At 32.2% G+C, this 24,629-nt stretch overlaps 1 protein-coding gene and 1 long non-coding RNA gene across 4 annotated transcripts in view; one reads left to right on the top strand and one right to left on the bottom strand.

Annotated features, from left to right (window-relative positions):
* Positions 1 to 3,427: 3,427 nt before the first annotated feature.
* The window catches only part of LOC143241659 (uncharacterized), a 28,417-nt gene continuing 7,215 nt past the window's right edge, over positions 3,428 to 24,629 (bottom strand). The window contains exons 2-4 of one of the 3 annotated variants that reach the window (XM_076484877.1): positions 16,778 to 17,555; positions 8,837 to 8,896; positions 3,428 to 3,792 (exon numbers count right to left, since the gene is read on the bottom strand). In XM_076484877.1, coding sequence (XP_076340992.1) covers positions 3,605 to 3,792; positions 8,837 to 8,896; positions 16,778 to 17,555 — 1,026 coding nt within the window. In that variant the 3' untranslated portion in view covers positions 3,428 to 3,604. Of the gene's footprint in view, positions 3,793 to 8,836; positions 8,897 to 11,077; positions 11,131 to 16,777; positions 17,595 to 24,629 lie in introns of those variants that run through there. The other 2 variants (XM_076484878.1, XM_076484879.1) reach the window with 2 other exon arrangements.
* LOC143241660 (uncharacterized) lies at positions 17,591 to 23,184 on the top strand. Its single transcript, XR_013022249.1, has 2 exons — positions 17,591 to 17,930; positions 21,842 to 23,184. It is a non-coding gene; the product is annotated as an uncharacterized LOC143241660 (long non-coding RNA).

Genomic DNA, 24,629 nt, shown 5'->3' with positions numbered 1-24,629 from the left:
TGTGTTAATTTACTGTAGAAGGAAAAAGAGTATATTGTGGTGTGTTACTGTAGAAAGGAGTATAATATATGGTGGTGTGTTACTGTAGAAGGAAAAAAGATATTGTGGTGTGTGCACTGTAGAAGGAAGAGTATATTGTGGTGTGTTACTGTAGAAGGAAAGAGTATATTGTGGTGTTGTATTACTGTTGAAAGGAATGATTATATTGTGAACTGGAGGGATTAGAGTGTGGTGTGTTACTGTAGAAGGAATGATTATAGTGTGGTGTGTTACTGTAGAAGGAATGATTATAGTGTGGTGTATTACTGTAGAAGAGGAATGATTATAGTGTGGTGTGTTACTGTAGAAGGAATGATTATAGTATGGTGTGTTACTCTAGAAGGAATGATTATAGTGTGGTGTGTTACTGTAGAAGGAATGATTATAGTGTGGTGTGTTACTGTAGAAGGAATGATTATAGTGTGGTGTGTTACTGTAGAAGGAATGATTATAGTATGGCTTGTTACTATAGAAAGGAATGATTATAGTTAATGAGGGTATTAGTTCTCTGTAGAGGAGAGGGATTATAGGGGTGGTGTGTTATTTTAGAAGAGGAAAAAGAGTATAATGTGGTGTGTTTCTGTAGAAGGAATGAGATTATAGTGTGGTATGTTTTTGTAGAAGGAAAGGATTATTTTGTGGTGTGTTACTGTAGAAGGAGAAAGAGTTATATTGTGGTGTGTTACTGTAGAAGGAGAAAGAGTATATTGTGGTGTGTTACTGTAGAAGGAAAGGAGTATATTGTGGTGTGTTACTGTAGAAGAGGGAAGGATTATATGGTGGTGTATTACTGTAAAGAAAGGAAAAGAGTATATTGTGGTGTGTTACTGTAGAAGGAAAAAAGTATATTGTGGTGTGTTACTGTAGAAAGGAAAAGAGTATATTGTGGTGTGTTACTGTAGAAGGGAAAGAGTATATTGTGGTGTGTTACTGTAGAAGGAAAAGATTATATTGTGGTGTGTTACTGTAGAAGGAATGATTATATTGTGGTGTGGAGGGATTATAGTGTGGTGTGTTACTGTAGAAGGAATGATTATAGTATGGCTTGTTACTAGAAGAATGAATGATTATAGTGTGGTGTGTGTTCTGTAGAAGGATGGACTATAGAGTGGTGTGTTTTACTGTGGAAGGAAAAGGAAGTATATATTGGTGTGTTACTGTAGAAGGAAAGGAATTATATTGTGGTGTGTTACTCTAGAAGGAATGATTATAGTGTGTGGTATGTTACTGTAGAAGGAATGATTATAGTGTGGTGTGTTGCTGTAGAAGGAGTTATTATATTATGGCTTGTTACTGTAGAAGGAATGAGTACAGTGTGGTGTGTTACTGTAGAAGGAATGATTATAGTGTGGGTGTGTTTCTGTAGAAGGAGGGATTATAGTGTGGTGTGTTGCACTGTAGAAAGAGGGATTATAGAGTGGTGTGTTACTGTAGAAGGAAAAGTATATTGTGGTGTGTTACTGTAGAAGGAAGAATTATATTGTGGTGTGTTACTGTAGAAGGAAGAATTATATTGTGGTGTGTTACTGTAGAAAGGAAAAGAGTATATTGTGGTGTGTTACTGTAGAAAGGAAGAGTATATTGTGGTGTGTTACTGTAGAAGGAAAGAGTATATATGTGGTGTGTTACTGTAGAAGGAAAAGAGTATATTGTGGTGTGTTACTGTAGAAGGAAAAGAGTATATTGTGGTGTGTGAGAGATTATAGTGGAAGTTTATTTTACTGTAGAAGGATGAATTATTTTGTAATGTGTGGTACTGTAGAGGAATAATGAGATTGGATATGTGGGGTTGTTACTGTAGAAGGAAAAGTATATTGTGGTGTGGAGGATTATAGTGTGGTGTGTTACTGCAGAAGGAAAAGAGTATATTGTGGTGTGGAGGATTATAGTGTAGGTGTGTGTTACTGTTGAAGGAAAGAGTATATTGTGGTGTGGAGGGATTATATTGTGGTGTGTTACTGTAGAAGGAAGGAGTATGGTGTGGTGTGTTGCTGTAGAAGGAAGGAGTATGGTGTGGTGTGTTACTGTAGAAAGAGAGATTAAAAAGTGGGATGTTTTAATAGGTTGGTTTGTTAACAAAGTGGGAGATCAAATGTGTGAACATGTAAACTAAAACAAAGGATATAGATGTTAGTGGATTTTTTATATACATTATGAGAATCTAATCCACTGAAAATATGTCCTTCGAATGTTCTCTAGAATCAATTTATAAAGAACAAGATACACGTCTTGCTACACCAGTTAAAGATACTTCAACTTTCATTACATGTTAGGCATTATATACAAATATGGAAGATGGAAAAGAAAATTGCAAAAAAATGTTATTGGAATTGTGTGTATAACTGAAATAAACTTATATAAATGACAACAACATGTCCGTGTTTCTCAAACATTGGATAACTTTGATTTTGGTACTGGAAAAAACAGCATTAGTTTTATATAAAATAAAACATGGTGAAAGACTTCAGTGTTAGTACAATACCATGAATCAGTGTGTTTATGAAACAGATATGTTTCTAACTCTGTGGTGTAAGTGTTAGTACAATACAAGTTACAGTTGTTAAATTGTACTTCTAGTTAAAGGTGTTTTTCACTCAATTAATAGCTTTGAAGTTCGCATTCATTTAAACATAATATGACTAGAAGATAGGAGAGTATTAACAACTGTAATTCTGGGAATGGTTTATCTTGTGTTATCATCACATTGTGACTAGAAGATAGGACAGTATTAACAACTGTAATTCTGGGAATGGTTTATCTTGTGTTATCATCACATTGTGACTAGAAGATAGGACAGTATTAACAACTGTAATTCTGTGAATGGTTTATCTTGTGTTGTCATCACATTGTGACTAGAAGATAGGACAGTATTAACAACTGTAATTCTGGGAATGGTTTATCTTGTGTTATTATCACATTGTGACAAAAGATAGGACAGTATTAACAACTGTAATTCAGGGAATGGTTTGTCTTGTGTTATCATCACATTGTGACTAGAAGATAGGAGAGTATTAACAACTGTAATTCTGGGAATGGTTTATCTTGTGTTATCATCACATTGTGACTAGAAGATAGGACAGTATTAACAACTGTAATTCTGGGAATGGTTTATCTTGTGTTATCATCACATTGTGACTAGAAGATAGGACAGTATTAACAACTGTAATTCTGGGAATGGTTTATCTTGTGTTGTCATCACATTGTGACTAGAAGATAGGACAGTATTAACAACTGTAATTCTGGGAATGGTTTATCTTGTGTTATCATCACATTGTGACTAGAAGATAGGACAGTATTAAAAGCTGTAATTCTGGGAATGGTTTATCCTGTGTTATCATCACGCTATGACTGGAAGGTGTCTTAAAATCATTAAACGTATTGCGATGTGTTACGGTTTAAACGGTAGACACAAGAGCCAGTTTATTTTATCTCTTATACGATAAACCATAAAAGTACCTGTAAACACTACGCTAATTTCTGTGTCTTAGTCTTTCACAGTTCAGTTCACATGTTTCTGGCATCCCATGCTTGCATAGTTGAATTCTTCAATGAATCCAGCTACAGTTCATTTTACTTTCGGTAGATGTCGCTTCATGTGTAGAGCTAAGTGGTCCGACCGAGCGAAAGATCGTTCACACACATTGCACTTGAACGGCTTGGCTCCAGTGTGTTTCCTGTAGTGGCGAGTAAGTTCGTCCGACCGAGCGAATCGCCACTGACACTCCGGCCAGTGACATGTATAGGGCTTTTCTCCTGAATAAAACAAATACATGTATGTATATCACAAGTAGCATGCATTAGGAAGTTAATCAACGTATTTGTCTACATCGGAAAACATTAAGCCTCTTATTTAACATGCACTAATAAATTAGTAGTTTTAAAACAAATTACGTTTCAGTTTCTCACGAATGATCAAAATAAGCAACTTGTGAATGTCCATAACAATAGGGCAATAAGCAGTTTATGAATATTCTAGCAAGAAGGCAGAGACAGATTATAATGTAAGGCGAGGTTCTTTGTGTAATCGATATGTACTGTCACACGAATGACTGTTCCTGCAGTTGTGGGCAGTTGACCTGAAATTACGATCGTCTACAGATAAGTTAGCTCTTGAGTTAGATGGTCAGAAAAATTGCAGTATTATGTGTGACCACTTAAAGTCGATATCTGAAACCCATCCCTTTAAGCTGGTGTTTTATGTGACCAATCAGACTTGATTTATTTGTTTGTAGTAAAGCATAGAGTACATACACCACGGATATCGAAACCCTGCTTTTAACGTAGTAACTCCACAGACATTAAAGTTCATTAATGGTTCTTCTGATCTGATGTTATTAACAATTTTAAACATCAACCTTCTCTCTTCAAGTCATATATTTACTATTTCCAAATTGCTTAGTATTTCTGTGCTGTGTTGAAACAGTAACTCTGTCAATAAGCCGATAACGTTGTTGTCCAATCACCAACTCACACGTCAGGTGAAGGTCTTGTTGACTGACACTTTCAAAGCTATACAATATACTTACTGACTAAAACGTCCACATTGTGTTAAAGCTACTGACCTTGGCCTGAACTTTGTTCGTTACACACGTGCAGTACAGCTTCACAGTTGTATGTAGTGGTAGGTACAACCAGCTTTGATTTACTACCTTTAAGCCAATGTTTACTCTGTAAACCGTTAGGAGGCGGCTTTTGTTAAAAGAAGCGCTGTTAGCACGACTTAGTGACATATGTTGTAAAATAACGTCCGCTTTAGAAAACTGACTCAGTCATAAAATCCTGCTCTAAGTTCGGATTGTATGGCCGAATTGGAAAGGAAAGCCATTTTAGAAAACGATAAGTGAATAATTGTAAAATAAGAGATCGTTCAAAGAGCTTTCCTTATTAAAACAGGCTCACTGTTTTTAGAAACGAATTATACTTTCACGCCAGCGGCTTTAACTGCTGTATATCTCAGTGTATTTACGAAGTTCTTACTTTTCCCAAAAATATGTCGTTCCAAAGTAACACAACGTAATACGTAGATGACTGTTTTGAAAGAATATGAAACCAAAATATTACCAGGCTGTAGAGATTTTCTTCACCATGAACCGTATTGCCATATAGCGATTATTAAATGCGATTTATCTTCAATTATGTAAAGTGACACAATTTAATATTCAAAAGAACAGATATAAACGTTTTTTGCTCATATTTTACGGATTAGTTGGACTAAACACATAAACTGTTATTTTCAAGCTCATTATATCAAAATTTAAAACAGATAAACTGCTATCTTCAGGCAGTGTTTTACATCTGTTTTTTTTCAGACCGATAGGTCATAAAACAAAAGCCGTACATGTACTTCCACAGACTGTGTCCCAGAATGCATTATTTATTGAACATTTTAAGATTGATAAATACAATACAAATTAAAGGTACAAATATAATAGAAATTGGAGTATAAATACAATCCCAATAAAGTTATAGTTTATCTGGTTATTTACTTAGTACTGAAATTATTAACATTTAATTATGAAAATTATTGTTTTACTTTAAATAAATATTGTGTTTTTATTGTTAAACAGAAATCATCTCATGGTTAGTGTTATACAGTAAGTAAGGTTTCTATTATATTACAAGTTAGTGTTATACAGTAAGTAAGGTTTCTATTATATTACAAGTTAGTGTTATACAGTAAGTAAGGTTTCTATTATATTACAAGTTAGTGTTATACAGTAAGTAAGGTTTGTATTATATTACAAGTTACAGTTTCTACAGTAAGCAAGGTTTATATTATAATACAAGTTACAGTTTCTACAGTAAGCAAGGTTTATATTATATTACAAGTTACAGTTTCTACAGTAAGGTTTACATTATATTACAAGTTACAGTTTCTACAGTAAGGTTTGTATTATATTACAAGTTACAGTTTCTACAGTAAGGTTTGTATTATATTACAAGTTACAGTTTCTACAGTAAGTAAGGTTTGTATTATATTACAAGTTACAGTTTCTGCAGTAAGTAAGGTTTGTATTATATTACAAGTTACAGTTTCTACAGTAAGTAAGGTTTACATTATATTACAAGTTACAGTTTCTACAGTAAGTAAGGTTTGTATTATATTACAAGTTACAGTTTCTACAGTAAGTAAGGTTTGTATTATATTACAAGTTACAGTTTCTACAGTAAGTAAGGTTTACATTATATTACAAGTTACAGTTTCTACAGTAAGTAAGGTTTACATTATATTACAAGTTACAGTTTCTACAGTAAGTAAGGTTTACATTATATTACAATTTACAGTTTCTACAGTAAGTAAGGTTTACATTATAATACAAGTTACAGTTTCTACAGTAAGTAAGGATTGTATTATATTACAAGTTACAGTTTCTACAGTAAGTAAGGTTTGTATTATATTACAAGTTACAGTTTCTACAGTAAGTAAGGTTTGTATTATATTACAAGTTACAGTTTCTACAGTAAGTAAGGTTTGTATTATATTACAAGTTACAGTTTCTACAGTAAGTAAGGTTTGTATTATATTACAAGTTACAGTTTCTACAGTAAGTAAGGTTTGTATTATATTACAAGTTACAGTTCTTTACAGTAAGTAAGGTTTGTATTATATCACAAGTCACAGTTTCTACAGTAAGTAAGGTTTGTATTATATCACAAGTTACAGTTTCTACAGTAAGTAAGGTTTGTATTATATTACAAGTTACAGTTTCTACAGTAAGTAAGGTTTGTATTATATTACAAGTTACAGTTTCTACAGTAAGTAAGGTTTGTATTATATTACAAGTTACAGTTTCTACAGTAAGCAAGGTTTGTATTATATTACAAGTCACAGTTTCTACAGTAAGTAAGGTTTGTATTATATCACAAGTCACAGTTTCCACAGTAAGCAAGGTTTGTATTATATTACAAGTCACAGTTTCTACAGTAAGTAAGGTTTGTATTATATCACAAGTTACAGTTTCTACAGTAAGTAAGGTTTGTATTATATTACAAGTTACAGTTTCTACAGTAAGTAAGGTTTGTACATATATTACAAGTTACAGTTTCTACAGTAAGTAAGGTTTGTATTATATTACAAGTTACAGTTTCTACAGTAAGCAAGGTTTGTATTATATTACAAGTTACAGTTTCTACAGTATATAAGGTTTGTATTATATTACAAGTTACAGTTTCTACAGTATATAAGGTTTGTATTATATTACAAGTTACAGTTTCTACAGTATATAAGGTTTGTATTATATTACAAGTTACAGTGTTATACAGTATATAAGGTTTGTATTATATTACAAGTTACAGTGTTATACAGTATATAAGGTTTGTATTATATTACAAGTTACAGTGTTATACAGTATATAAGGTTTGTATTATATTACAAGTTACAGTGTTATACAGTATATAAGGTTTGTATTATATTACAAGTTACAGTGTTATACAGTATATAAGGTTTGTATTATATTACAAGTTACAGTGTTATACAGTATAATATCTTTAATGCCTTTACTGTAGTTAGTAGTAGACACTTGAGGCTGTATAATATCTGTAAAGTCATTAGTGGTAGACACTTGAGGCTGTATAATATCTGTAAAGTCATTAGTGGTAGACACTTGAGGCTGTATAATATCTGTAAAGTCATTACTGGTAGACACTTGAGGCTGTATAATATCTGTAAAGTCATTACTGGTAGACACTTGAGTCTGTATAATATCTTCAATGTTTGTATGATATCTGTAATACTTTTACAGTAATTACCACTACAGTCAGTAAACTGTTTAATGTGTTTTTTAGTTTTTTGGAGTAGTGTTTTTACAGTAATTACCACTACAGTGAGTAAACTGTTCAATATGTTTTTTAGTTTTTTGGAGTTGTGTTTTTACAGTAATTACCACTACAGTCAGTAAACTGTTTAATATGTTTTTAGTTTTTTGAGTTGTGTTTTACAGTAATTACCACTACAGTCAGTAAACTGTTTAATATGTTTTTTAGTTTTTGAGTAGTGTTTTACAGTAATTACCACTACAGTCAGTAAACTGTTTAATATGTTTTTAGTTTTTGGAGTAGTGTTTTTACAGTAATTACCACTACAGTCAGTAAACTGTTTAATATGTTTTTAGTTTTTGGAGTAGTGTTTTACAGTAATTACCACTACAGTCAGTAAACTGTTTAATATGTTTTTAGTTTTTGAGTAGTGTTTTACAGTAATTACCACTACAGTCAGTAAACTGTTTAATATGTTTTTAGTTTTTGAGTTGTGTTTTACAGTAATTACCACTACAGTCAGTAAACTGTTTAATATGTGTTTTAGTTTTGAGTTGTGTTTTTACAGTAATTACCACTACAGTCAGTAAACTGTTTAATATGTTTTAGTTTTTTGAGTAGTGTTTTTACAGTAATTACCACTACAGTCAGTAAACTGTTTAATATGTTTTTTAGTTTTTTGGAGTAGTGTTTTTACAGTAATTACCACTACAGTCAGTAAACTGTTTAATATGTTTTTTAGTTTTTTGGAGTAGTGTTTTTACAGTAATTACCACTACAGTCAGTAAACTGTTTAATATGTTTTTTAGTTTTTTGGATAGTGTTTTTACAGTAATTACCACTACAGTCAGTAAACTGTTTAATATGTTTTTTAGTTTTTTGGAGTAGTGTTTTTACAGTAATTACCACTACAGTCAGTAAACTGTTCAATATGTTTTTTAGTTTTTTGGAGTAGTGTTTTTACAGACTACAGTAGCTGTTTTCCATTGATCTACACAACAATAACTTTATCACTTGAACTGAGTTAATGAAGATGATTTACCTGTGTGGATACGTTGATGAGCTTTCAGATGGCTGCTTTTTGTATACACCTTGGAACAACCTAGAAATACACAGTAAAATATCAAAGATGGCTGTGTGCACCTTGGAACAACCTAGAAATACATAGTAAAATATCAAAGATGGCTGCTTTTTGTATATACTTTGGAACAACCTAGAAATACATAGTAAAATATCAAAGATGGCTGCTTTTTGTATATACCTTGGAACAACCTGTAAATACATAGTAAAATATCAAAGATGGCTGCTTTTGGTGTGCACCTTGGAACAACCTAGAAATACAAAGTAAAATATCAAAGATGGCTGCTTTTGGTGTGCACCTTGGAACAACCTAGAAATACATAGTAAAATATCAAAGATGGCTGCTTTTGGTGTGCACCTTGGTACAACCTGGAAATACATAGTAAAATATCAAATATGGTTGCTTTTGGTGTGCACCTTGGAACAACCTAGAAATACATAGTAAAATATCAAAGATGGCTGCTTTTGGTGTGCACCTTGGTACAACCTGGAAATACATAGTAAAATATCAAATATGGTTGCTTTTGGTGTGCACCTTGGAACAACCTAGAAATACATAGTAAAATATCAAAGATGGCTGCTTTTTGTATATACCTTGGAACAACCTGTAAATACATAGTAAAATATCAAAGATGGCTGCTTTTGGTGTGCACCTTGGAACAACCTAGAAATACATAGTAAAATATCAAAGATGGCTGCTTTTTGTATATACCTTGGAACAACCTGTAAATACATAGTAAAATATCAAAGATGGCTGCTTTTGGTGTGCACCTTGGAACAACCTAGAAATACAAAGTAAAATATCAAAGATGGCTGCTTTTGGTGTGCACCTTGGAACAACCTAGAAATACACAGTAAAATATCAAAGATGGCTGCTTTTGGTGTGCACCTTGGAACAACCTAGAAATACATAGTAAAATATCAAAGATGGCTGCTTTTGGTGTGCACCTTGGTACAACCTGGAAATACATAGTAAAATATCAAATATGGTTGCTTTTGGTGTGCACCTTGGAACAACCTAGAAATACATAGTAAAATATCAAAGATGGCTGCTTTTGGTGTGCACCTTGGTACAACCTGGAAATACATAGTAAAATATCAAATATGGTTGCTTTTGGTGTGCACCTTGGAACAACCTAGAAATACATAGTAAAATATCAAAGATGGCTGCTTTTTGTATACACCTTGGAACAACCTGAAAATACACAGTAAAATATCAAAGATGGCTGCTTTTTGTATATACCTTGGAACAACCTAGAAATACATAGTAAAATATCAAAGATGGCTGCTTTTGGTGTGCACCTTGGTACAACCTAGAAATACATAGTAAAATATCAAAGATGGCTGCTTTTGGTGTGCACCTTGGTACAACCTAGAAATACATAGTAAAATATCAAAGATGGCTGCTTTTGGTGTGCACCTTGGAACAACCTGTAAATACACAGTAAAATATCAAAGATGGCTGCTTTTGGTGTGCACCTTGGTACAACCTGGAAATACACAGTAAAATATCAAAGATGGCTGCTTTTGGTGTGCACCTTGGAACAACCTGTAAATACACAGTAAAATATCAGATGGCTTATTTTGGTGTGCACCTTGGTACAACCTGGAAATACACAGTAAAATATCAAAGATGGCTGCTTTTGGTGTGCACCTTGGAACAACCTGTAAATACATGGTAAAATATCAAATATGGCTGCTTTTGGTGTGCACCTTGGAACAACCTATATATACACAGTAAAATATCAAATATGGTTGCTTTTGGTGTGCACCTTGGAACAACCTAATAAATACATGGTAAAATATCAAAGATGGCTTATTTTGGTGTGCACCTTGGAACAACCTGTAAATACATAGTAAAATATCAAAGATGGCTTATTTTGGTGTGCACCTTGGTACAACCTGTAAATACACAGTAAAATATCAAAGATGGCTGCTTTTGGTGTGCACCTTGGAACAACCTGTAAATACACAGTAAAATATCAAATATGGCTGCTTTTGGTGTGCACCTTGGAACAACCTGTAAATACATAGTAAAATATCAAAGATGGCTTATTTTGGTGTGCACCTTGGAACAACCTGTAAATACACAGTAAAATATCAAAGATGGCTGCTTTTGGTGTGCACCTTGGAACAACCTGGAAATACATAGTAAAATATCAAATATGGTTGCTTTTGGTGTGCACCTTGGAACAACCTAGAAATACATAGTAAAATATCAAAGATGGCTGCTTTTTGTATACACCTTGGAACAACCTGAAAATACACAGTAAAATATCAAAGATGGCTGCTTTTTGTATATACCTTGGAACAACCTAGAAATACATAGTAAAATATCAAAGATGGCTGCTTTTGGTGTGCACCTTGGTACAACCTAGAAATACATAGTAAAATATCAAAGATGGCTGCTTTTGGTGTGCACCTTGGTACAACCTAGAAATACATAGTAAAATATCAAAGATGGCTGCTTTTGGTGTGCACCTTGGTACAACCTAGAAATACATAGTAAAATATCAAAGATGGCTGCTTTTGGTGTGCACCTTGGAACAACCTGTAAATACACAGTAAAATATCAAAGATGGCTGCTTTTGGTGTGCACCTTGGTACAACCTGGAAATACACAGTAAAATATCAAAGATGGCTGCTTTTGGTGTGCACCTTGGAACAACCTGTAAATACACAGTAAAATATCAGATGGCTTATTTTGGTGTGCACCTTGGTACAACCTGGAAATACACAGTAAAATATCAAAGATGGCTGCTTTTGGTGTGCACCTTGGAACAACCTGTAAATACACAGTAAAATATCAGATGGCTTATTTTGGTGTGCACCTTGGAACAACCTGTAAATACATGGTAAAATATCAAATATGGCTGCTTTTGGTGTGCACCTTGGAACAACCTATATATACACAGTAAAATATCAAATATGGTTGCTTTTGGTGTGCACCTTGGAACAACCTGTAAATACATGGTAAAATATCAAAGATGGCTTATTTTGGTGTGCACCTTGGAACAACCTGTAAATACATAGTAAAATATCAAAGATGGCTTATTTTGGTGTGCACCTTGGTACAACCTGTAAATACACAGTAAAATATCAAAGATGGCTGCTTTTGGTGTGCACCTTGGAACAACCTGTAAATACACAGTAAAATATCAAATATGGCTGCTTTTGGTGTGCACCTTGGAACAACCTGTAAATACATAGTAAAATATCAAAGATGGCTTATTTTGGTGTGCACCTTGGAACAACCTGTAAATACACAGTAAAATATCAAAGATGGCTTATTTTGGTGTGCACCTTGGAACAACCTGTAAATACATAGTAAAATATCAAAGATGGCTTATTTTGGTGTGCACCTTGGTACAACCTGTAAATACACAGTAAAATATCAAAGATGGCTTATTTTGGTGTGCACCTTGGTACATCCTGTAAATACATACTATAATATCAAGTAACTATATCAAGTATTAGAAAACAGTGAAATAATTTCTATAAATAATGTCTATAAATGCATATTCAAATGATGACATGTAGAGTTTAATCTAGTAGTCTGACTATATAATGTAGTTTGAAGTTACAAGGTTGTCTGTACAATGCAGTAATCAGTTCAAGGTAGTCTGACACTACAATCTATTCTGTCTCTACAGGTTAGCCTGACTATAGAATGTAATCTGACATTACAAGATACTCTAACTGTACAAGATAGTTTGTTTGTACAATATAGTCTGAACGTAAAGGGTATTCTGTCTGTTCAGTGTACTCTGTTTATACAAGGTAGTTTGTTTGCACAATGTAGTTGTTGTTAAAAGGTAGTCAGACTGTACGATGTAGTTGTTGTTGAATGGTAGTCTGACTGTACAGTGTCCTCTGTTGGTACAAGGTGGTCTCGCTGTACAGTGTCATCTGTTGTTACAAGGTAGTCTGACTGTACAGTGTCCTCTCTTGGTACAAGGTGGTCTCGCTGTACAGTGTCATCTGTTGTTACAAGATTGTTCGATTCTATAAGTTAGTGTATCTGTACGAGATCTTACTGACAAGGGTTGTACAACTAAACAAGATATTCTGATGAGTGTATCGTAGAAACCATGCTCTGGAAAACAAGCTGGTAAATACATAGATATACAAATTAATATTTAAACAAACTGTTGAAACTATACATTGACAAATAAGTTGGTAAGTAATCAGATATACAAATTAATATTTAAACAAACTGTTGAAACTATACATTAACAAATAAGTTGGTAAGTAATCAGATATACAAATTAATATTTAAACAAACTGTTGAAACTATACCTTGACAAATAAATTGGTAAGTAATCAGATATACAAATTAATATTTAAACAAACTGTTGAAACTATACATTGACAAATAAATTGGTAAATACATAGATATACAAATTAATATTTAAACAAACTGTTGAAACTATACATTAACAAATAAGTTGGTAAGTAATCAGATATACAAATTAATATTTAAACAAACTGTTGAAACTATACATTGACAAATAAATTGGTAAGTAATCAGATATACAAATTAATATTTAAACAAACTGTTGAAACTATACATTGACAAATAAATTGGTAAGTAATCAGATATACAAATCAACATGAAAACAAACTATTGAAACTATACATTGACAAATAAGTTGGTAAGTAATCAGATATGCAAATCAACATGAAAACAAACTATTGAAACTATACATTGACAAATAAGTTGGTAAGTAATCAGATATGCAAATCAACATGAAAACAAACTATTGAAACTATACATTGACAAATAAGTTGGTAAGTAATCAGATATGCAAATCAACATGAAAACAAACTATTGAAACTATACATTGACAAATAAGTTGGTAAGTAATCAGATATGCAAATCAACATGAAAACAAACTATTGAAACTATACATTGACAAATAAGTTGGTAAGTAATCAGATATGCAAATCAACATGAAAACAAACTATTGAAACTATACATTGACAAATAAGTTGGTAAGTAATCAGATATGCAAATCAACATGAAAACAAACTATTGAAACTATACATTGACAAATAAGTTGGTAAGTAATCAGATATGCAAATCAACATGAAAACAAACTATTGAAACTATACATTGACAAATAAGTTGGTAAGTAATCAGATATGCAAATTAATATTTAAACAAACTGTTGAAACTATACATTGACAAATAAATTGGTAAGTAATCAGATATACAAATTAATATTTAAACAAACTGTTGAAACTATACATTGACAAATAAATTGGTAAGTAATCAGATATACAAATCAACATGAAAACAAACTATTGAAACTATACATTGACAAATAAGTTGGTAAGTAATCAGATATGCAAATCAACATGAAAACAAACTATTGAAACTATACATTGACAAATAAGTTGGTAAGTAATCAGATATGCAAATCAACATGAAAACAAACTATTGAAACTATACATTGACAAATAAGTTGGTAAGTAATCAGATATGCAAATCAACATGAAAACAAACTATTGAAACTATACATTGACAAATAAGTTGGTAAGTAATCAGATATGCAAATCAACATGAAAACAAACTATTGAAACTATACATTGACAAATAAGTTGGTAAGTAATCAGATATGCAAATCAACATGAAAACAAACTATTGAAACTATACATTGACAAATAAGTTGGTAAGTAATCAGATATGCAAATCAACATGAAAACAAACTATTGAAACTATACATTGACAAATAAGTTGGTAAGTAATCAGATATGCAAATCAACATGAAAACAAACTATTGAAACTATACATTGACAAATAAGTTGGTAAGTAATCAGATATGCAAATCAACATGAAAACAAACTATTGAAACTATACATTGACAAATAAGTTGGTAAGTAATCAGATATGCAAATCAACATGAAAACAAACTATTGAAACTATACATTGACAAATAAGTTGGTAAGTAATCAGATATGCAAATCAACATGAAAACAAACTATTGAAACTATACATTGACAAATAAGTTGGTAAGTAATCAGATATGCAAATCAACATGAAAACAAACTATTGAAACTATACATTTACAAATAAGTTGGTAAGTAATCAGATATGCAAACCAACATGAAAACAAACTATTGAAACTATACATTGACAAATAAGTTGGTAAGTAATCAGATATGCAAATCAACATGAAAACAAACTATTGAAACTATACATTGACAAATAAGTTGGTAAGTAATCAGATATGCAAATCAACATGAAAACAAACTATTGAAACTATACATTGACAAATAAGTTGGTAAGTAATCAGATATGCAAATCAACATGAAAACAAACTATTGAAACTATACATTGACAAATAAGTTGGTAAGTAATCAGATATGCAAATCAACATGAAAACAAACTATTGAAACTATACATTGACAAATAAGTTGGTAAGTAATCAGATATGCAAATCAACATGAAAACAAACTATTGAAACTATACATTGACAAATAAGTTGGTAAGTAATCAGATATGCAAACCAACATGAAAACAAACTATTGAAACTATACATTGACAAATAAGTTGGTAAGTAATCAGATATGCAAATCAACATGAAAACAAACTATTGAAACTATACATTGACAAATAAGTTGGTAAGTAATCAGATATGCAAATCAACATGAAAACAAACTATTGAAACTATACATTGACAAATAAGTTGGTAAGTAATCAGATATGCAAATCAACATGAAAACAAACTATTGAAACTATACATTGACAAATAAGTTGGTAAGTAATCAGATATGCAAATCAACATGAAAACAAACTATTGAAACTATACATTGACAAATAAGTTGGTAAGTAATCAGATATGCAAATCAACATGAAAACAAACTATTGAAACTATACATTGACAAATAAGTTGGTAAGTAATCAGATATGCAAATCAACATGAAAACAAACTATTGAAACTATACATTTACAAATAAGTTGGTAAGTAATCAGATATGCAAACCAACATGAAAACAAACTATTGAAACTATACATTGACAAATAAGTTGGTAAGTAATCAGATATGCAAATCAACATGAAAACAAACTATTGAAACTATACATTGACAAATAAGTTGGTAAGTAATCAGATATGCAAATCAACATGAAAACAAACTATTGAAACTATACATTGACAAATAAGTTGGTAAGTAATCAGATATGCAAATCAACATGAAAACAAACTATTGAAACTATACATTGACAAATAAGTTGGTAAGTAATCAGATATGCAAATCAACATGAAAACAAACTATTGAAACTATACATTGACAAATAAGTTGGTAAGTAATCAGATATGCAAATCAACATGAAAACAAACTATTGAAACTATACATTGACAAATAAGTTGGTAAGTAATCAGATATGCAAATCAACATGAAAACAAACTATTGAAACTATACATTTACAAATAAGTTGGTAAGTAATCAGATATGCAAACCAACATGAAAACAAACTATTGAAACTATACATTGACAAATAAGTTGGTAAGTAATCAGATATGCAAATCAACATGAAAACAAACTATTGAAACTATACATTGACAAATAAGTTGGTAAGTAATCAGATATGCAAATCAACATGAAAACAAACTATTGAAACTATACATTGACAAATAAGTTGGTAAGTAATCAGATATGCAAATCAACATGAAAACAAACTATTGAAACTATACATTGACAAATAAGTTGGTAAGTAATCAGATATGCAAATCAACATGAAAACAAACTATTGAAACTATACATTGACAAATAAGTTGGTAAATAGATAGGTATAGAAATGAACATGAAAAGAAAGTAAATGTAAACGAACTATATTCATAGCCAAAGTTACCACATATACTAGTAAGACTAGACTGGGTATTGAAACCTCAACTTACCTCCGTAATTACAGTGATGAACTCGTCTCTTTTCAAGGTCCGGATTCTGTCGTCCGTTAAAGCACGTGCTCATTATGACTGGTGGAACATCAGTGTCAGAGCTCTGAGTAAGAATTTCGTACGGCAGTGGGGGTGATCGTAGTGAGTACTTCTCTGTCGATGGACGACCTTGGTGTGAATGTGGTGGAAGGGAAGGAAATGCACAGTAAGGATCCACGGAAGAGCTGCACGTTTGTATATCACGTTCCGATCTCGTGGTCATTGTGTCCAGTGATGTCACTGGAGTTGATATGCACATTTGCATAGAGCTCGTGACGCCATCAGGAGAAAACTGAGATGCCCATATGTGCATGTTTTCTTGTTTAATGGAGAGTTGAGCCAGGTCAGAGATCTTATTTCTATATAAACAAGAAACGAATTCTGGACTCTCGTCGTCCAACTTCATAATGTGAGACAAAGTGGGCTTGAGAAATATTTTATCATCAGACAACTCACTACCGAAGCTTGGACTCGAACCTTCGTTTGATAGGTGGCGGTGATAGAAATGACTGTAATATGACGGATGGTCACTTCGAATTTCGGAGCTAATCCTGTTTTTCCCGTGACTAGTTGGAGCAGACAATCTGTTCATTGCGACGTCAAAGCAATTTGTCGGTAGGAATTCGGTATATTCCTCAGAAAACTCATCTACTTCAGAGACACTTTCTCGCCGAGGATTCTGTGACATTGTTTTCAATGGTTCATTTGTTCCTAGGTAAATGTCCATTTCACTCTTGGTCTGGGGAAACGTACAAGAGAGGTGTAAGCACCGCTAGTTCTGAAACATTTCGGTAAAGTAATACTATAAAGTGAAGTGTGTACAAAATGCCTCTCTAATCTATCAATATGAATATGGAAGCCCTATGTACCACATGTAAACCCCTTCGACGTATTAATTAGACACGAATAGTAAATAGTCAATTATATTATTGCAAAATCTGTATCTCACACGACAACCACTTTACTTGTCGACTACACATTCCTTATAGATGTTGAGTTTTTTACTGTGTTTCATTATTTCTGTGGTTTCTCTACTATTTCTAGTTGAGTACTCTGATAATATTACATTAAAGAAAGAAATAATTCCGTCTGGAAGAAGAATGAACATCAGAAAGTAAGTACATCTTGTTTACATCAGTAAACCAACGGTCACATGACCTTGTTTTTTAAATATTTACATTGAGTTTAACGTTAAGGATGTTGAAAATACAGAGCGTCTTTTAACAATAGAAGTTTAATTGTATGTACAATTAATTATTGAGTATTGTAATATATTTAACAGTAACCACAACAACAAGTCTGTGAACTGGAAAAAAGAACAAGAATAGCGTGGAAGCTTCTAACACTCTACTATATCATACGAGGTCTGTTCAAAAAATATGCGGACAGACGTCATAAAACAAAATGTACTGTACATGTCTGGGACCCCTTCAAAGTACTCTCCTCCCCAACGCACACATTTTTCCCAACGGTGTTTCCACTTGTTGAAACAGTCCTGGTACGCTTCTTTTGTAATGTCCTCCAGCTCCTTTGTCGCATTTGCCTTAATCTCGGGAATCGTCTCAAATCTTCTTCCTTTCAAGGGTCTTTTGAGTTTGGGGAACAAGAAAAAATCGCAAAAAGCAAGGTCAGGTGAGTAGGGGGGGTGGGGAAGAACAGTGATCGAATGTTTGGCCAAAAACTCACGAGTTCTGAGGGCTGAATTTCGCAGCAACGCGGTGCATCTTCTATTTTTCGGTCAAAATCTCGTAACAAGATCCAACAGATATCCCACACTCTTCAGCAAGCTCCCTGACAGTCAGACGTCGATTTGCCCGCACCAGGGTGTTGATTTTGTCGACATATGGGTCGTCAATTGACGTGGAAGGACGCCCAGGACGCTCATCATCTTCAATGGACTGTCGACCATCCTTAAAACGTTCATGCCACTTGAAACATGCCGTACGATTCATAGCAACATCACAGTAAGCCGTGTTAAGCATGGCAAAAGTTTCAATCGCAGATTTACCAAGTTTAACACAAAATTTCACAGCAAGTCGTTGCTCCTTCAGGTCATTCATTCTGAAATCTGCCAAACGAAAAAAATCGCACTTCACTTAAAACCGCGTAGCTAATACACAAATGAAGATATCTACAATCGGGAAATGGGGTCGTAATCAGCTGATCTGTGCGAATCTAGCGACACCAAACGGATTCCCCTGGAACCAACTGGAGCCGCGCAATTCAAACAGTCCGCGTATTTTTTCAACAGCCCTCGTACATAACGTTATATAACAGAAACACTCTACTATATAATACATAGCATTATATAACAGAAACACTCTACTATATCATACATAACATTGTCTAACAGAAACACTACTATATCAAACATAACATTATATAACAGAAACACTACTATATCATACATAACATTATATAACAGAAACACTACTATATCAAACATAACATTATATAACAAACATTCTACTATATCATACATAACATTATGTAACAGAAACACTCTACTATATCATACATAACATTATGTAACAGAAACACTACTATATCATACATAACATTATGTAACAGAAACACTCCACTATATCATACATAACATTATGTAACAGAAACACTCTACTATATCATACATAACATTATGTAACAGAAACACTACTATATCATACATAACATTATGTAACAGAAACACTCCACTATATCATACATAACATTATGTAACAGAAACACTACTATATCATACATTACATTATGTAACAGAAACACTCTACTATATCAAACATAACATTATATAACAGAAACACTCTACTATATCATACATAACATTATGTAACAGAAACACTACTATATCATACATAACATTATGTAACAGAAACACTCTACTATATCATACATAACATTGTCTAACAGAAACACTACTATATCATACATAACATTATATAACAGAAACACTCTACTATATCATACATAACATTATGTAACAGAAACACTACTATATCATACATAACATTATATAACAGAAACACTCTACTATATCATACATAACATTATATAACAGAAACACTCTACTATATCATACATAACGTTATGTAACAGAAACACTCTACTATATCATACATAACATTATATAACAGAAACACTACTATATCATACATAACATTATATAACAGAAACACTCTACTATATCATACATAACATTATATAACAGAAACACTCTACTATATCATACATAACATTATGTAACAGAAACACTACTATATCATACATAACATTATATAACAGAAACACTACTATATCGTATATAACATTATATAACAGAAACACTCTACTATATCATACATAACATTATGTAACAGAAACACTACTATATCATACATAACATTATGTAACAGAAACACTCTACTATATCATACATAACATTATATAACAGAAACACTACTATATCATACATAACATTATATAACAGAAACACTCTACTATATCATACATAACATTATGTAACAGAAACACTCTACTATATCATACATAACATTATATAACAGAAACACTACTATATCATACATAACATTATATAACAGAAACACTCTACTATATCATACATAACATTATGTAACAGAAACACTACTATATCATACATAACATTATATAACAGAAACACTCTACTATATCATACATAACATTATGTAACAGAAACACTCTACTATATCATACATAACATTATGTAACAGAAACACTCTACTATATCATACATAACATTGTCTAACAGAAACACTACTATATCATACATAACATTATATAACAGAAACACTCTACTATATCATACATAACATTATGTAACAGAAACACTACTATATCATACATAACATTATATAACAGAAACACTCTACTATATCATACATAACATTATATAACAGAAACACTCTACTATATCATACATAACATTATATAACAGAAACACTCTACTATATCATACATAACATTGTCTAACAGAAACACTACTATATCAAACATAACATTATATAACAGAAACACTACTATATCATACATAACATTATATAACAGAAACACTGTACTATATCATACATAACATTATATAACAGAAACACTACTATATCAAACATAACATTATATAACAGAAACACTCTATTATATCATACATAACATTATGTAACAGAAACACTACTATATCAAACATAACATTATATAACAAACATTCTACTATATCATACATAACATTATGTAACAGAAACACTCTACTATATCATACATAACATTATGTAACAGAAACACTACTATATCATACATAACATTATGTAACAGAAACACTCCACTATATCATACATAACATTATGTAACAGAAACACTACTATATCATACATTACATTATGTAACAGAAACACTGTACTATATCAAACATAACATTATATAACAGAAACACTCTACTATATCATACATAACATTATGTAACAGAAACACTACTATATCATACATAACATTATGTAACAGAAACACTACTATATCATACATAACATTATATAACAGAAACACTCTACTATATCATACATAACATTATGTAACAGAAACACTCTACTATATCATACATAACATTATATAACAGAAACACTCTACTATATCATACATAACATTATATAACAGAAACACTCTACTATATCATACATAACATTATATAACAGAAACACTCTACTATATCATACATAACATTATATAACAGAAACACTCTACTATATCATACATAACATTATATAACAGAAACACTCTACTATATCATACATAACATTATATAACAGAAACACTCTACTATATCATACATAACATTATATAACAGAAACACTACTATATCGTATATAACATTATGTAACACAATTTTTACTTTTTGTTGTTCCTGGGCAGAAAGTGTTATTTCCCAGTTGCTTTTGCCTAAAGTAAATGGAAAAGACTTATTTTTTCTCTTCAAACTTTGCCTTTGTGACCTGGGTAATGAAATTTTCAAATTTATCCATTTTCCAGAATATTCCAGGAAGATTCAGTGCTGAGTAGTATAAAGATTAAAAGCCTCTCTACTTGGACAAGAAGGTAGTAGATTTCAAAATATAAAGCCCTTTTAGTAGGATAAGAGCACAGTTGATCTGAACATTTAGGCATTTTCTACAGCGTAGTAAACCAAAAGATTTCGGATAAAAGTGTAGTCGACCTAAAGAATTCAGTTATCTTTATTAGTTATCTTTTACTGAACAGAGATTTCATATTGAAATTAAATATAACACATGAACGAATACTGCATTTCACATGAAGTAGGAGACAAATACGGGAACCTGAAGTAGGATACAAATACGGAAACCAGCAATATCTTCACCTCACTTTCTTGCCAAAAAGAGAAACAATTCGGTACCTAATATTACACTCAAGAAGAAAGAGGGTTTTTGAATTTCGCGCGAAAATACTCGAGGGTTATCTACGCTAGCCGTCTCTAATTTAGCAGTGTAAAACTAGAGGGAAGGCAGCTAGTCGTCACCACCCACCGCCAACTCTTGGACTACTATTTTACCAATGAATAGTAGGATTGACCGTCACATTATAACGCCCCCACGGCTGAAAGGGCGAGCATGTTTGGTGCGACGGGGATTCGAACCCGCGACCTTCATATTAGAAGTCGAGGGCTTAACCCACCTGGCCATGCCGGGCCCTCAAAAAAGAGGGCTAAAACAAAACTACAATATACGAATATATAGGATTTGTTAACCTATACAAGTGGAAGATTCAAGTTAGAATGTGTTAAATACAAGTTCAGGTTCATTTTAATCCTCGGTTTTCTCTTCAACTGTATAAACTACTAGTTATCCATCATCCGAACTTGTTTTCAGTTGATACCTCCATTAACTGACATTCAACTATATGTGAGCTTCTTGTGCACAGGCAGCGCTGATCCTCTCTTTATCTTACCGTTTTCAACAGTTTTTCAAAATACTGACGAATTGTGATAACTAATTTTTAATCACGTGACGTTTTCGTTATACTGCATGAAAGGACGATGATACGCAAAGATCACATCGAATAAAACTGACATCATCCAATAAGTTTAGTTTACATATTAAATATTACATGACATCATCCAATCAGTTTAATTTACATATTAAATATTACAGCTTTTCACTGTATTTTTTAAATTAATTCTCATATTTTAACCTCAACTCAGACACACGTGAGGTAAATGCCCCAATTCTATACGACAGTGTTCCAAATGCTCAGTTCGTGTTCTGAAAAGTCAAAATAAGAAAACTATGATCGATATCAAACGCTGAAACTTCCCGCACCTATGCACTCAAACCCTGAATCTTTTAGTTACCTAGTAACATGTATGATCATAACGTCTTACCAATGATAAAGAAAGTATAACATAGAATTGACTATTGGCGTGCTTTTAATAAACCAGTAGTTATACAATTAGAAGTTGGTTTCGTTCTACCTAACACAGCAAGATTTAGTTAAATATAACCTGTGAAGTGATAAAGACTAGGTTAAGTTTATAACCTGTGGATGATAAAAATTTGTCAGGAAATTACCGTTATAACTTTATTTTAGTGCTTCTGTATAGTTTTTTGTGTGTGCATGTTACGTGCTTTCTTGACTGTGTATTGCGCATGTTGTGCCTGTTATCGGAATTGGTAGAGAATTCTTGAATGTTAGAATCTTGTTTACGAAAATGCGCTAGATCACTGTTGAAATTTCTAGAAACTCGTGTGATTGGTTTATAAAAACCGACTCGTCCTAGAGACAGAGAGAATATAATAGGACAGGTACAATCAGTACGCTACAGGCCTAGGAAGCTACAGTTGTAATTAACGCTTATTAATCGAAAAAGCACAGAATATTAGGAACTTTTCCAGATTTTGAACGTTACAGAATGTTCAACTTCAGTGATGTTCTTCACACTTTTTCTTCTTTTGTAAGGAGTGAACTTATGAATGATATGAGGTCAATCGAGCCTTAAGCGAGATGTGACATTATTAACTCAGAATTAATTTGCTTATCGTGGACGTGGGTTATGAATAAAATATTCAGCTCTATACCGGATATAAGACTCAGTATTGTCTGTAAACTTGTAAAACTGTTGTATATAAATCATCATTTGTAATAACTACTAGTACTGACCGTTATTATAAATTGTATTGTTTTTATGTTTGTATATTCAAATTCAAATTTCCAACTGTTTGAAATAGTAATACGTAACGTATGTAACATAATAAATCGGAAACTCGTCAGAAATAAGTTATATCTTGTCATGACTGTATTGTTAAAGATAAGTTTCGTGCGCAGTCATGGTTCTCGACAAATGCTGCCTATAGTAGGTTCTTGGTTCTCCACAAATACTGACTGCAATAGATTCTTGGTTTTCAATAAATGGTGACTATACCAGGTTCTTGGTTCTCGACAAATGCTGGCTATAATAGGTTCTTGGTTCTCCACAAATACTGACTGTAATAGATTCTTGGTTCTCAACAAATGCTGGCTATAATAGCTTTATGGATCGTCTTCATCAATAAAACTATGTCGGATTGAACGTCTGGTTAAGAAAGTATGTGTAGACGCAGTGGATTGCTTGAACTTTATGTTGAGATATAGGGAAGTGTGTATTTATATCAATAACATTTAACTACAGTGAACATAAATAAATAAACAGTAATGACGAGAAAACCCACTTGTAGAAAAAAATACATATGTAAAATCGGCTGGTTTGGGACGAGAAAATTTTTTTATCCAAAGGAGCGAACAACGTTTCAACCGTCTTCGGTCATCG

This window comes from Tachypleus tridentatus, unplaced genomic scaffold (genome assembly GCF_004210375.1).
Source record: "Tachypleus tridentatus isolate NWPU-2018 unplaced genomic scaffold, ASM421037v1 Hic_cluster_1, whole genome shotgun sequence".
Lineage (NCBI taxonomy): Eukaryota > Metazoa > Arthropoda > Merostomata > Xiphosura > Limulidae > Tachypleus > Tachypleus tridentatus.
This window is presented reverse-complemented; position numbering and strand designations above follow the sequence as displayed.